General features: G+C 35.8%; 1 protein-coding gene across 2 annotated transcripts in view; it reads left to right on the forward strand.

Moving 5' to 3' along the window:
- Positions 1–14,194, forward strand: part of si:ch211-195m9.3 (galaxin) — a 30,469-nt gene extending 16,275 nt beyond the window's left edge. Inside the window, exons 4-14 of one of the 2 annotated variants that reach the window (XM_038298563.1) lie at positions 224–336; positions 1,126–1,248; positions 1,663–1,818; positions 2,716–2,752; positions 3,439–3,542; positions 8,792–8,877; positions 9,371–9,597; positions 11,253–11,406; positions 11,499–11,667; positions 11,822–11,875; positions 12,854–14,194. In XM_038298563.1, coding sequence (XP_038154491.1) covers positions 224–336; positions 1,126–1,248; positions 1,663–1,818; positions 2,716–2,752; positions 3,439–3,542; positions 8,792–8,877; positions 9,371–9,597; positions 11,253–11,406; positions 11,499–11,667; positions 11,822–11,875; positions 12,854–13,101 — 1,471 coding nt within the window. In that variant the 3' untranslated portion in view covers positions 13,102–14,194. Of the gene's footprint in view, positions 1–223; positions 337–1,121; positions 1,249–1,662; positions 1,819–2,715; positions 2,753–3,438; positions 3,543–8,791; positions 8,878–9,370; positions 9,598–11,252; positions 11,407–11,498; positions 11,668–11,821; positions 11,876–12,853 lie in introns of both variants that reach the window. The other variant, XM_038298564.1, reaches the window with a different exon arrangement.
- Positions 14,195–14,396: the final 202 nt, after the last annotated feature.

Consider the following 14,396-nt stretch of genomic DNA (forward strand, 5'->3'; position numbering starts at 1 on the left):
GTTTTAATAGATTTCCTTTTTTCTAAGTGTAGAGTATGATGTAAGCTGAGGTGGTTTTCATCAGAGGGCAGTAAAATGGGAAATACAGGCTTGAAGAGAGGAATTATGACTCATGATAGCTTTATTGTAATTATATGTTTTCGTTTTTGTGTTAGTAAAAATCTTTTTCTAAGCAAAAAAAAAAAAAAAAAAAGTCAAAATGTTTAAAACCCTCTGTTTACAGAAAATTCTGCAATGGAACCCATTCCGAAAACCCAGACTTGCACTGCTGCAATGGGAAGCCTTACAATCCAGAGAGAGACACTTGCTGCAGGGGTCATGGAGAGAAAAAAACAGGTAATAACTTTGTGTTAGACAATTTAGATAGTCTGTTTTATTATTTAAAGATTGGTTAAAATCGCAAACTCTAAACATCTGGAAACCTCTTGTGTTATGCAAACGTCCTCTTATACACTTCCCGTCCTAAAATCTTTTCTGCTTTTAAGCCAACAGCATCATGTTTTGGGAAAACGTCTTCTACAACAATAGTGTCAGAGTTTACAGTAAGGTAGAGGGATCTAAATATGATGCAATCCTGAAAGGAAGCCTGAAATTCCAGCTGTTTACAGGCTGAATAAAAGTTAATAACATACTTTTCATAATGTGCTGGCTTAATTTAAACTTAAAAGAAAAAAAACAAAATCTGGGATATATTGTAAAACATGTATTCTACCTTTGTAGAAAAATTCCATGTGCCCTGCAGTTAACCTTAATAAGGCATTGCACATTTTCCTGGTTTTAATCGTCTTTACATAGTGGCAGATGATGTGTGAAACTATTTACTACTTTCACAAGTAAAGGCACAGCTAGTACTCCTTTCCCCCAGAGTTCACATAAAGTTTGCACCTTCCAACATGGGTGACATTTTAATGAACCGAGCTCTCTTCTTTCGCTGAGCAAACAACAAACCTCTAAATATGGATCAGATTGTGTCTTGATGTAAAAACCACCTGGAAAGGTTTCCCATGTGTTGATATGTACTTTGAACCTCAAGCTGAACCTTCCCTGAACTTTCAGTTCTTCCACTCCCCCTGCTATATTTCCATGATACTGATGAAGCTTTTTTTTTTCTCAATGTTTTTACAGAAGGTCTGAGTGAGAAGGTGTCCAGATGTTGTGGCCTGGAAGCTTACCTCCCACTGAATGAAATATGCTGTAACTTTAGTTTACAACCTAGACCTTCACCTATGGCAGAGTGCTGTAATAATGGTAGGTTTACTTTCTTTACAGTCAAGACTGGGTGAAATGTTGGCATGGGTGTTAATTGGAAAATAAAGTATTTATTGTTTTTTTAAAAATAACAAAATATATATGAATGATAGTTCGAATATGACCTTTCTTCTGTAATATCTATAAAAATAGAAACTATTTTATCTGTGGTAATCTACACCAATTATTTTGTTAAGGGAAAATAACATGGAAATTGATCATTAAAATAAAAGAAAAACAATTACATTTTGAAACATTTTACCCTACAGTCAATCTAGTTGCTGTTGCGGTCCTGACTCATGTTCGGGTCAGCTGACCTATGATCAAATTTATATACCTCCAGTATTAGCTTTCTTCTGTTTTGTTTTTGTCACTTCGATTGAATTTCTGACCAATAATGATTTCTTCTTACAGAGGCCTTTGATACAATAACACAAATGTGCTGCCAATCGACAAAGATCTTGACCAGAAAGTCTTCTGACCACCGGTGCTGTTATGCTGGCCAGTATAACCCCAAGACACAGTGTTGCTGTGGTGGAAAAACACCACCCAAAGGTCCAGCCTGTTGTGGTAAGGATCCAACCTCCCCTAAAGGATAGCCAGTATCTTATTAAAGCTTCCATGGTTATGAAACCTTCTATTGAAATAAAAAAACGAAGAGTTCGGAGTGGATATGTATTCACCATGCACGTGTCCACGTGTGTACTTTCTTATAGATCTGCCTACACTGTGAAAACCACAGGGTTTGTCAGATAACATCAATAAACAAACAGCAGACAGGTCGAGAATGAAGATGAATATCTCAAGCTTTGATTATCAGATACAAGTCTGCTCAATACATCATTTAAGAGCTGAAAGACTGAGGCTAAACTTGAAGCCTATTAAGACATGACAGGTGTCTTTTAATTGACAAGTTGGGCAAACAAGCAGAGAAGAGGCTTCTTGTACGTCTCAATGAGCTACAGAGATTCATAGAAACAGTTGGACAACCATTTAACCAAAAAAAAAAAAGTTAAAGTAATAGAAGCTTTTATTAGATAAGATTATGTATGTATTCTTCAGCAGCAACATGAAGGTTTATCATACTTATTTGGAAGATGGATAGAGCAAAATATGTTATAATAATGGAAACAAACCTTTTCTGTAAACTTCCATCTCTTATTGGAGTAGAGGTGCATCAAGCAATGTAAATATATTTCAAAGAGAAATGCATTTAGATTTGACTTAACATCCTCAGCAGGCAATCGTCTGATTGATTTAGTGAGAGGGATATTTTTGATATCAAGTTAACAAGTATGTTTATAAGTCATATTTAGTATTTCATTTGTTTTAAAAACATTAAACTTTTAAAATGTTAGAAATTATTTTGTTTTTTAAAGCACAAGGAAAATACATTAAGTGTGTCAGCTGCTTTAACTGCTGTGATATGCTTGTGAATAAATATTTTACATGATGGTTACCTTACAGATGATAATCGCCTCTTTTCGCCTCCAAAGGAACTGAGGTAATTTATCTTTATTTGCCTTTGTTAAGGTTAGTTGACTGAGACAAATGAATGCAAATTTAGGGAAACTTTATATGTTTAGCTGCCAAGAATTATTAAGAGCAAGACTGTGTAAGTTTTGATCCGTTTTAGATTTATACGAGATATATTAAATTATTTTTTAGCTCAATATACAGCACTTGATGCATCAATGTTGTTCTTCTCAAAAAAGTGCCCATGTAACTTTGGATGGTTGGGTCTCTCTCTAATTGAGTCATCTGACCTAGAGCGCTGCTTTATAGCAGGCTGATTTCCTCTACAACATTAGAACTAACCCTGATAATTTGTTGCTATGCAACAAGGCATCATTCAGCTTGTAACTGATCAGACAAAGTTTTGCTTTTCTGAAGTAGTAATTAAACTAGAGGTTTGAATGTAGGCTTGTCTTTTGCTATATTGTAGTGTTCCCAGTTGCTTTCATGGGCACTAAACCTAGAAGTTCCAAGTTTAGCATCCCTGGTTTCTAAAAGTTACACAGTGTTGTTTTACCTGATTGACATACAGTAACTGCAGCTTTTACTTTTGACCAAAATATTGAACTGTAATATAAAAATAATGCTACATAGTATAGTTGTTAAAGATGACATTGATGCATGATGCATTCATGTTTTTTTTGCATAACACTGGTTCTCTTTGTCCATTTACAGAGCTGAATCTAAGTTACATGTTTGTGGCTCAACATCTTATGATCCAAAGACAGAGCGCTGCTGTCAGAGAAAACATAGACTAGAAAAATGGAAATGCCCCTCAAGTAAGATTTCCAAGATGTTTATATTTCAGCAAGCAACAGTGCATTCAGTTCCTGATAGCTGATCAGATTTTAGATAAAAAGAGGGCCAACAATGCCTCCTCTGTTTGAATGGGATCAAAAACTTTTTCCAAGGAAAGAAAAGTGTATATGCAGTACAACCCCATTCTGGGTTGATTAAGAAACCAAACAAAGCTCAGATATAAGGATTGAAAAACAAAAAATCTCTGTAATTTTCATCCATCCAATTTTTAATAAGTGATCTTCAATGTCAGGCAATATCCTCTTTAAATGTTTTTATTATAAATCATAATGGGCTCACATATTAGCACTATGAACCTTTTCAACTGATTTTTTTTAACCTGTTTTTGTTATCTAACTAAAAACTACATATTTTCAGATAACTTGTAATCTGTAATCCTTAACGTTGTGGTAGTAATGTCTAGCCATCATAGCCACTCTTTAAACTAGAAAAAAATCCATGCAGATTCTTTTAAAACATAAAATCAGATTAGACTAGATATTAGGTTAGATTTGATCTGTATTGTCATTATCATATGAACAATGAAATTAAGTGTCAGTCATTGCTAAAAAAAAAAAAAAACAATAGACATTAAAAAATTAATCATGTTATCTTCAAAGATTAACACACATGATAACAAATTAAAGAACCCCCACCCCCCCCACCACCCAAAAAAAAAATTACAAGAAAATATTAAGATAGCATATGCACATTCATACATACCGTAAATCCTCTAATATAGGCCCGGGCCTTTATTTCACTCAACTGCATCGCTGTCCAGGCCTTTATTGGAAAGAGGCCAGAATTAGAGACAGGCCTCTATTGCTATTTGAGCAAAACAGACTACCAGTGGAATTAATGAAAATGAGATTTTGTGTCTATTTGAACCTATAAAACACTAGGTTCATTGAAAAAGTACAGTTACCATGTCTCGCTTGGTTTGAAGTAAAAAAAAAAAAATCCTCCAATTCTGTTTAATTCTCCTCCTCAGTTTCCTCCGCCTCAGTTTCCTCCTCCTCTTCATCTCTCCCTTTAATCTCCTCATCACTCGCGCCAGTCTCTATAACAAGTTCATTATTGTACAGTTCCTCTTCGTCCTCCTCATGTTCTGCTGCATGTCTGTTCTCTTCCTCGCGCAGACGGGCAGCAGTCAGGGCCTGTCGTCCAGCAGCACAGGGCTGTGGTACTTGTATGTTACTACCACAAGTATAATGTTGAGGTATGCCCAGAAAAAACGTTTATAGCCCCGGCCTGTATGAGAGACCGGCCATTATTTACCTCCTCTGACAGCGAGACCAGCCAATGTTAGAGTCCCGGCTGCTAATGGAATACAGGCCAATATTAGAGAATTTACAGTACAATCCTCAAGGTGTATTTACTGCCTAGGTTGTTTTTTGAATTTGACAAGTTTCGTTATAGCTGTAGGTTAGAAACTGTTTATTTAATTTATTAATTATTGTTGGTTCTTATAATACTGTGCCATCTACCAGAAGGCAACAGTGCAAACAGAGAGTGTCCAGGATGAGACGTTTCTTTTGCGATATCTTTTTTACGATATCACGGCGGTTGCTGTGCAAATCTTTCATGAGGGATAAGGCAGCATTTATTGGGCTATGTTCAAAACCTAACGAAAGATTTTCTTGGAGCCACAGTACGACTGCTTAATCATACACAGGTGCAGTATGTTAGCCTGCTCTTTATGGAGCACCGTAGAAGGACACTAGCAGTTTGATATTACTTGATATTGTTCTTCCTGAGAACCCTCAGTAGGTACAGTCTTTGCTGGGTGTTCTTTGTCAGCCCAAAGGTGTTCATGTTGACTGAAATCAGCCACCCCCTCTACCTAGTATAGTCTCCCCGATGGTTAGCAGCCAGACATGGGCAATGTGGAGTCAACAAGTCATCTCCATGTCATGTATTTAATCTACCCAGCCAATTAACCAGGTGAGTCCAATCTGCACAGGTTAATTCACGGTGAAGATTGGACTCACCTGCTTCAGTGGCTGGGTAGAACAAATACATGACATGGAGATGACTTGTTGACTCCACATTGCCCATGTCTGTTAGCAGCAAAGTGTTTATTCTCTTTCTTCCTGTAGGCTATTATGATTATCTCTCCTATCAACCAGTTAAGATGATCATAGTCCACGTGCAGGTGGGGTGATGGAGACCAACATCCCCCAGTTTGTTTCCCGATGTTGGAGGGAGGATGAAATTAAAAGCAGAGCTTTAACACTAGAAATCCCAGAGATACGAGAATTTTCGTCAGCCTCCAGTCCCCCCAACAGTACTTCACAGCTCATTAATCCCTTTTCAGATGTAAATGCCTCATTAGCGCTGTGGCTGGAGAACCATTCCACCCCCTTCAGTTTTTGGTTTTAGCTAAAGCCGGGCTTACACTTTGCGATTTTCGGCGCGATTTTCCAGTCATGCAAGAATCTTTCAAGCAGGTCGACTTTCAGCCTGATCCTGAGTCGTGTAGTATACAGGGGGTAATGAGCGGCGATCAGCCTCTCACGACCACCTCAGGAATCGTGAGGTTGGGAAAAAATCTAATATGTTTGATTTTTTCCAGACTGTCGTGGGCAAATCTCTCAGGGCGCATGCACAAACAAAGATTCTTCTTTTTATTCTTCCTCTCATATGTAAACACAGCAGCGTGGCAGGAAATCAATGAGTGAAATGCAGTTCTGTCTGTAAAATTGACAGACCGTAGTAGCCACGTTTGCTCAGCCATGTCTTTTTTCCAAATACGTCGTTGCCTTTTCTTTTCAGGGCTTTCAGCCAAATATTGCAGAAATTGCCAAGGTAGCACGTTTCACTGTAGCGCAGTGGTCAGATGATAACTGATCTGTTCAATGAAAATAGCTGGATGAGCTGGAAGATGGATGACCATCTGGCTTATTTATTTTGGGGGGAATATAACTCAAACGATCTCCCCTCTCTCTCTCCTCCGCTGCAGCCATACAGACTGCAGACTGTTGGCAATATATTCACAGATTCCGCTTTTCCAGATTAATAACTCGTCAGATGATTTCATCTACAAAACAGACACCTCTCTGCAACCACAGCAAGCCACACAGTGAGCTACAAAGTAGTTTCCTCAAAACGATTCTCCTATCGCGCTAGGAGAATTACATTGGACCCTATGCAGAGCTCGCTCCTCCGCAAATGCTTAACGACCTTCTGCAAGTTGCAAAATAACCAGAGATAAATATTCAAAAGAGTCACCAAGGAAAGGTGAATTATTATCACATTCATTTCATGTGTATCTCATCTCATGTCTTTCATACCACATTTATTGGATTCAAAAATAATACTTTTCTGAGGAATTTCCAAAAGCCTAAATGACAAATGGCACCTCTATTTTATTATTAGAATAAGTATAAAATGAGCAATGACTACACTATAGATCATTGTAGTGCCACCAAACTTGTAGGATACACAGATAACCTCATCTAGTTCAGAGTATAACTCTTAGTTTGGGAAGATTGTCAGGAACTCCAAACTGTATTTTCGGAGATTTTGTCTTTGTTATTATAAGCATATAATAGCCAATAATTACACAATAGATCATTTTAGTGCCCCCAAACTTGTAGCACACATAGATAACCTCATCTAGTTCAGACTACAACTCTTACTTTGAGAAGATAGGCCAAACTGTATTTTTGAAGATTTTGGCTTTGTTATTACAAGCATATAATAGCCAATAATTACACTATAGATCATTGTAGTGCCTCCAAACTTTTACTACACATAGATAACCTCATCTAGTTCACACTACAACTCTTACTTTGGGAAAATGTGCTAAACTCTATTTATTTTTTAGATTTTTCACTGTTATTATAAGCATATAAAAACCAATAATTACTTATGATTTATTTTGTCATTTTATATACACAAGTGTAAACAAAAAGAAATTTAGTTTAGAACAGCTCTAGACAATTTCATATTTTAAAGTGCAGCCTTGAAAACAGTAATAAATACATTTTAAAAAAAATAGTAATATAAACGTATGACTCTATATTTACAGTTCTAACATTCTTTTTTTTTTTTTTGGGGAAGATAGGCCAATCTGTATTTTTTGAGATTTATTCATTGTTATTATATGCATATAATAGCCAATAATTACACTATAGATCATTGTAGTGCCACCAAATTTACTTTGGGAAAATGTGCTAAACTCTATTTTTTAGATTTTTTCATTGTAATTATAAGCTGGCCAGGTGTGCAATCTCTGCAACAGGAACCACAGCACTGAGCGTTGTTTGCACTGCACAAAGTATACCTGTCACAAATGCAGGAAGGACTCACCTTGGGTTTGTAAAAACTGCTAAATTGGACAATTGTAGTATAATATATATATATATATATATATATATATATATATATATATATATATATATATATATGGCTCTGCCTTGCCTTGTTGGAAAAGCATGGTTATAACCTGTTCTCAGCTCAGGAACTAGGACCCGTATGATATCTGGTTGTTTAATAGGTTTGCCTAAATAAAAGATTTAGACATGACTTATCAAGAAATTCCTGCAACAAGGTTTGATGTTGCATGTACATGTAATGAAAAGTGTTTGGAGCATGCTCTTGTTCTGATGCCAGTTTGTTTCAGCCTTATCCAGTCTCATGTAGAAGGGCTGGTCATATCACATATGTGATTTGCATTACAATCGGGACAGTTAGCAAGATAGAGTGAATACACAAACTTGAAGAGGGGAGGGTGGCTTGCAGGAGAACTGGAATTCTCCGGGACATCTTGTGTTAATCATTTTCATTAAGGCTGTTGAAAATGTTTTTGTCTCCTGGAAGGCTACTTGGAAAAGAATAACATGGAACATTCTTTTGTCTCAATACATTCCTTCCCACTAATTTATAAGGAGTTTCCAGACAGTAACTGATGCCAGTTAAAAACCACAAATATCATTTGGAGGCTATAGCACCAGCATTAGAGACAAGCTAGACTAAACAACATGTGAAATGTCTTTAAAGTCTCACTTTTGAACAGGATGATAAGTGTAGCAAAAACATATTTACGGGTAAATCATTTTCATCCCTTTAAATGAATTAGAGAGATTGTTTTTTTTTTCTAAAAAATGATAGTAGTAAAGACATTGTAAACTGCAGCTGCTGGTAAACTTCTAAATCTACAGAGCTCATCTGCATCCTTTCCATGGTTTTCCGTAAGAATTTTAACTTTTATATCCTTATCTATTAGATCCAAATATACCTACAACGTACGACCCAAAGAGATATATCTGCTGTGACGGCTGCTTGTCTAAACTCATGCCATGGATGGATCAAGTAAGATTCTCATACCGTAATTTATGATTTTTTATTATAAAGTTAGATTTTATTGAGATATGTCTCAGGTAACAAGATACATTGTTGTTTAGCTTAAGGCCTTGGCACTATTTTCTTTTGCACATATTTAATAAAAAAAAAAAAAAAAACATTTTTAACAAAGATAAAATCCATGGAGTTATACTGCTGCTTGCAGCTCGTAGCTCCACCCTATACAAATTTAAATGGGTGTTCTCCTGGAGGGATAACTCACGCTAGTCGTTTTGTCGAGGATAACAGGGTTTGAGACAGGATGATATGAAAATGCTCCGGTAAGACATTAAAGCTTATGGTTTACCAGTAAAAAAAAAAGCTCCTGTGTAATTTTCTTTTTCTTTTGACTTTGTTTTTCTTATTAATGTCCTTTTTTGTCATAATTTTAGCTAGAGAATTGATGTAATGTAATACTGTTGCTGTAAATATTTCCTTACAGTTTTTCCTTTGAATCTTTCAGTGCTGTGGTGAGACCCCATACGGTTTAGCGCAGAGAGGAGTCCTCTGCTGTAAAAATATATTGTACGAGGACAGGGAGGATGAAGAAGTGTGCTCAGAGAGTGGAGTACCTTATAAGCCTTTTGAAGAGACGGTGTGTGTTTCTAAATGGCATAATGTTCCTGGAGGACACTGCTGTGGGGAGGAACTCTACCAACCCAACAAAACTATTTGCTGCAAAGGAAATAGGTGAATAATCAATCCATTCTCTGTGATGCTGAAGTTAACTGAAATTTTTTAGGGTTTGGTCTTTGAGACGACAGTTTCTGAAAGCAGAGTCTGGGAATGCATAAACAAGTTAATGCTTGCTTCCATGATAATCTAGACAGACTGTTAAGGGAGCTGTATTTTCCCAAAGTCTGAAGAATATTAATTCAAACAGACATTCCTGGAGCGGTGGAGTGTCTGGTTTATTCTCTACTTCAGCTGCTGTGCCAAAAAAATCTGCAGCTGCATTGATGCTTGGAATTCTTTCCTTGTTTTGATCTGTCTGTGGGCATTTCATACCATGAGAAAAAGACCCACATATACAGTACATAGACAGCTGCTGGAGGATGTGAAACTTAATAACAATGAGAAATACATGATTAGATCTTTTCAAAGTGAAGCTTTTTTAGCTGATGACCCAGTAACAAGTTTTATTTAGAGTCAAGTGGCGCAGCGGTTAGTGCACAAAACATATGTATAGATGCCTTAGTTCGAATCTGACCTGTAGTCCTTTGCCGCATGTCCCCCTCACACGTAACGCCTTACTTGTCAGATAAAGGAGACTTGGACTATTTCATTTAACCTGAGCAGCGAAGATTGGTATTGGGAAACAATGTAGCTTACCACTATCAGTATGTGAATGAATGAATGACCAACTGAAAGTAGTTTCAAATCAATTTGGAGTACAAAGACTTGAACAGGAGCTTTATAAATTCAGAGATTTTAACATTTAGATTTCTCCAGCCCAACCCACAGATTCTCAATTTAATTGTAATTGTAATTGTAATTGAAAATTGGGAATAGTATAAAAGAATGGTTAGATCAGTGGTACATGTCAAACGATTCTCCACCTAGATAACACATCTAGATAACGCACTTGTTTATCTTATTTGATCTATCTCAACCAAATTTTGAGAACTTTTAGACATTTTAGACATGCTTATATGAAGGTTTTTCAGATCCCCTTTATCATTACTAATAATACTAATAGAAAAAACAGTGACCATGCATTTTATAAGAAAACAATTATTAACTTTTTTTTAGAAGATCAAGGTACAGTTGTTCATTAATTAGAAACAAAAACACTAGTATGCCTTCAACTTAATGAAAATATGAGACTAGGGGTGATGAGGAGGATTGTTTTTGTAGAACCTTTTTGCCCCGTTAAAATCCAATGGAGGTATTATTTCTCAGACAGCGTACACAAATGAGGAAACATGGTTAAGTATTAACAATATTTAATCCAGTCATGTTAAACAAATCATTGATACAAGCACAAATTGCAGCAGAACATCTTACAATCTATGGGGCCCTTACGGTCTGGCCATTTCAGGGGAAGAACCCAGCTGAAAGAGAGTTTCTGCCGTCTTTCCCTTTTTATCTGAAAGTCAGTCAACATGTCTCCCACCAAGTCAGCAATCTTGGCCTCCCCACACAGCCATGTAAGATGATGCTGGGGTCGCTTGGGCCACCATATGTCCATTGTTATTTAAAACAGAAAATAAAACGAAAAGAAACTAATCTTCAACAGGATTCAACCCATTATTTATGCAGTGATGTCAGTTTAGTATTTTCTCTTTATCTCACTTTTTTCATTTATTGTTCATGACTTTCTTTTTTTTTCTTTGATAAAATAGCTACAATCGAATGAAGAACATTTACTGCTGTGGAGGTCATGCCTACAATATTTCGGACCCTTCACATAAGTGCTGCGACGGAACTCTGTATACGCTGAAAAGGGAGGAGGAAAATGACATGCAGTGCTGTGGATCTAAGCTGCTGAACATAACGGTAGTGTTATTTTAGCAGATCAGACTAAACAATCTGGGTAGAAGTAAACACAAGTTTTATTTCCCACTGAACACCTACTAAATCTTCATTAGAGCCACGAAGTTTGCTGCATAAGTGAGGACTACGCCTTGTCCTACCAAGCCAGGAAAAACTTTAAGTGCTGCGGTCACCAGTACTACAACCAAAGTCTGTGGTCATGCTGTGCAGGCAAGCTGAGTCCACTTCACCACAAGACCATCTGTAAAAGTTCCATCACAAAAGGTAATTTCTTCTGCCTAAAACTTCACCAAGACTGGGCCTAAAACACAAGATTCATTTCAGTCTCATTGTAGCCAAATTGTGCGTCCATTTCTGCTAGAAAATGTAAATAATTGTGTAAATAAAAGTGTTATTTTTTCATTTTATTTTTTTGCAGAATCCAAACTTCAGTTGGTGAACAATCTGAACAAAGCACAACTTTGCAATGAATGTAAGAAACTGTAAATAGCTCTCTCTTCAAAATAAACATAATCTGTAACCACTTTAGCGGGAACATCTAACTAAAACCAGGTTAGACCATCTTAGTATTTGAAACTGCCCTTCCTGCGACAAGCTGTCCCAAATTATCATAATGGTCTTAAGGGTTTGAAAATTTCAAGCTTGATACCAATACCACAAAAAATGACAATACCTAATGCTATTTTCAAAACTATGGCATAACATTTTTGAAGGCTAACTGTTTCTTCTGGTGGAAAAACAACAACAAAAAATAAGATTTTTAAACTATATTAAGTAATAAACTTGCTTTTAATCAGAATAAAGAAGTTTGGAATTTTTTTTGACACTCCTGGAAAAAATAATTGAAGTTTAACATCCATGTTTGGAAAATGTATATTCTAAAATTAATGTTGTTTTTTAAAACAAACAAGGCTCTGACAAAAAAATTTGAAGATGCTGAACAAAGATATTTTCTCTAGCAATTAACTACATCAGCTGGGAAGGTTGCAACTAGTTTCTAGTTTTTCTGCTGTAATTTTCAGCCTTACTTTGGCTCCACCATTACTTCAACATTAGCCATTAATGCATTTACAACTTAACTAAGATCATTAAAGCAGGTGGGTTTACTAGTCTGTTATGTTGTTTCACTATTTAGCAGCCATCGACTTAACCATTTTTCTGTGTTAATACTTACCCCTTTAGAGTAGAGCATTGCTTGATTTGAACATAGTAATGAATAACTCTGAACTGCATATATGGGAAGCACTGAGAAAGCACTGCTAATATTAAAAAGATAGTATTAGCTTGTGATATCAGGACATTCACTACTTCGCTTACATCATTTTTTAAATTGTCACTTAAATCTCCTTTCTAACACACTGAGTTGCTGTTGTGTTTCTAATATTCATATCAAGTGTATTCTGAAGTGTATGTTTGTAACTTTTATTCTCTTTTTTTTGCCCTTATTTAGTGTACATCGGAGTTGTTGAAAGCGTGTCTCAGAACAGCACCGTGTTCAGCAGCGTGCTGAAAATCAACGGAACAAACGTCACAGTGGAACCAAATGTTTTCACCCTGAATGCAGCAAATCAATGCAACTTCCTCAGACTAACGGCTGGAAAGACCTACTTCTTCAATCGTGTTGATGTCTTCACTGATTTTAACCACGAGTCTGTCCTGCAGTCACTGCATTTCATTCTTTCCAAGTGTTCTCAGTAGGTCACCACTGGCTGGTGCCATCCTACACATTTTCCAATCCTTTGAGCAGTTACTTAATTCAGTAACTTATGATTCATTAAGAACATTTAACACTTTTACTCAGACATAGGCATATAACTTACATATAAAGCAATATGTGACTCTATAAGTATTTTACACATCAAGTACTGACTAACTAACTCAGTTTAGCATTGTGTTATGTTGATGCCAGCTTGCCAATTTAAAGTCAGAAAGTAAGTTTACACAATCATTAAGTACCAAAGTCTGACCAAAGCTATAGTTGTAGAAGCAACACAAGATCAAACATTTAACGGTTTGATACAAGAAGCTAAGTGAAAAAAATGTTGCTGTAGGTGAGCCTTATAAGCTTTGTGTTCTTATAAGCTAAATTCCTGTCAAATGTTTATTAAAAGTATATTTTAATATAGTATATACAGTACCTTGAAAAGTATTCAGCCCCATTGAATTTTTCATTTTAAGGCTTCTAATGTACTACTTTGTTATACTTTGTAAAGAATCAACAAGTCGAACACAATTATGATGTGGAACAAAATGTATTAGATATTTGAAAATTTTTAAACAAATGACAAAAACAGGAAAATTTGGTGTGCAAAATTATTTAGCCCCCTTGAGTTAATATTTTGTAATGCCGTTTTTTGCTGTGATTACAGCTGCAGGTCAATATAGATATGTCTGATTCTTCACAAAAAAATAAGTGTTATGTCTTTATGTTTGAAGCCTGAAATAAAGGATGCTGAATACTTCCGCAAGGCACTATATATACTATTTTTATTTTTGCACTGATTTGTACTGGACTCTGACAAGATAGTGATTCTATTTAGGTAGTTTATCATAATAAAACTAAATACAGTTTTAATAAACCATGCCAGAGATGTAAATGTGCTAAAATCCCACACCAGTCTTTTAACTAAAAAAGCAAGACTTATTTTTTTTTTGTGAACTTATTTTCATTTGTGTATCCAGTAGTTTTTGTTTCGTTTTTATATCATTTAATATAAATGTGACATATGTTCTCTTACACATGTGTTAGTTGACGAAACTATTAAGTGAATAAAAAGCTGATTAAAATTCAGTAAAGTGTTTGTGGATTAAATGTTTCATGCCTGATTATCATTGTTTTTTTTTATTGAACATTTATTTTTTCTAACATAGTTGAATGTATTGTTTGTTCTCCTGCCCGGTAAGGAAATGTTAAATAAAAAGCACTTACCGTAAGATTAACATTTTTTTAATCTACTGTGGAAATGTTCCTTCTCATCGTATGAGATTCATGT

Source organism: Cyprinodon tularosa, unplaced genomic scaffold (assembly GCF_016077235.1).
Source record: "Cyprinodon tularosa strain WSP-4 unplaced genomic scaffold, ASM1607723v1 ctg41, whole genome shotgun sequence".
Lineage (NCBI taxonomy): Eukaryota > Metazoa > Chordata > Actinopteri > Cyprinodontiformes > Cyprinodontidae > Cyprinodon > Cyprinodon tularosa.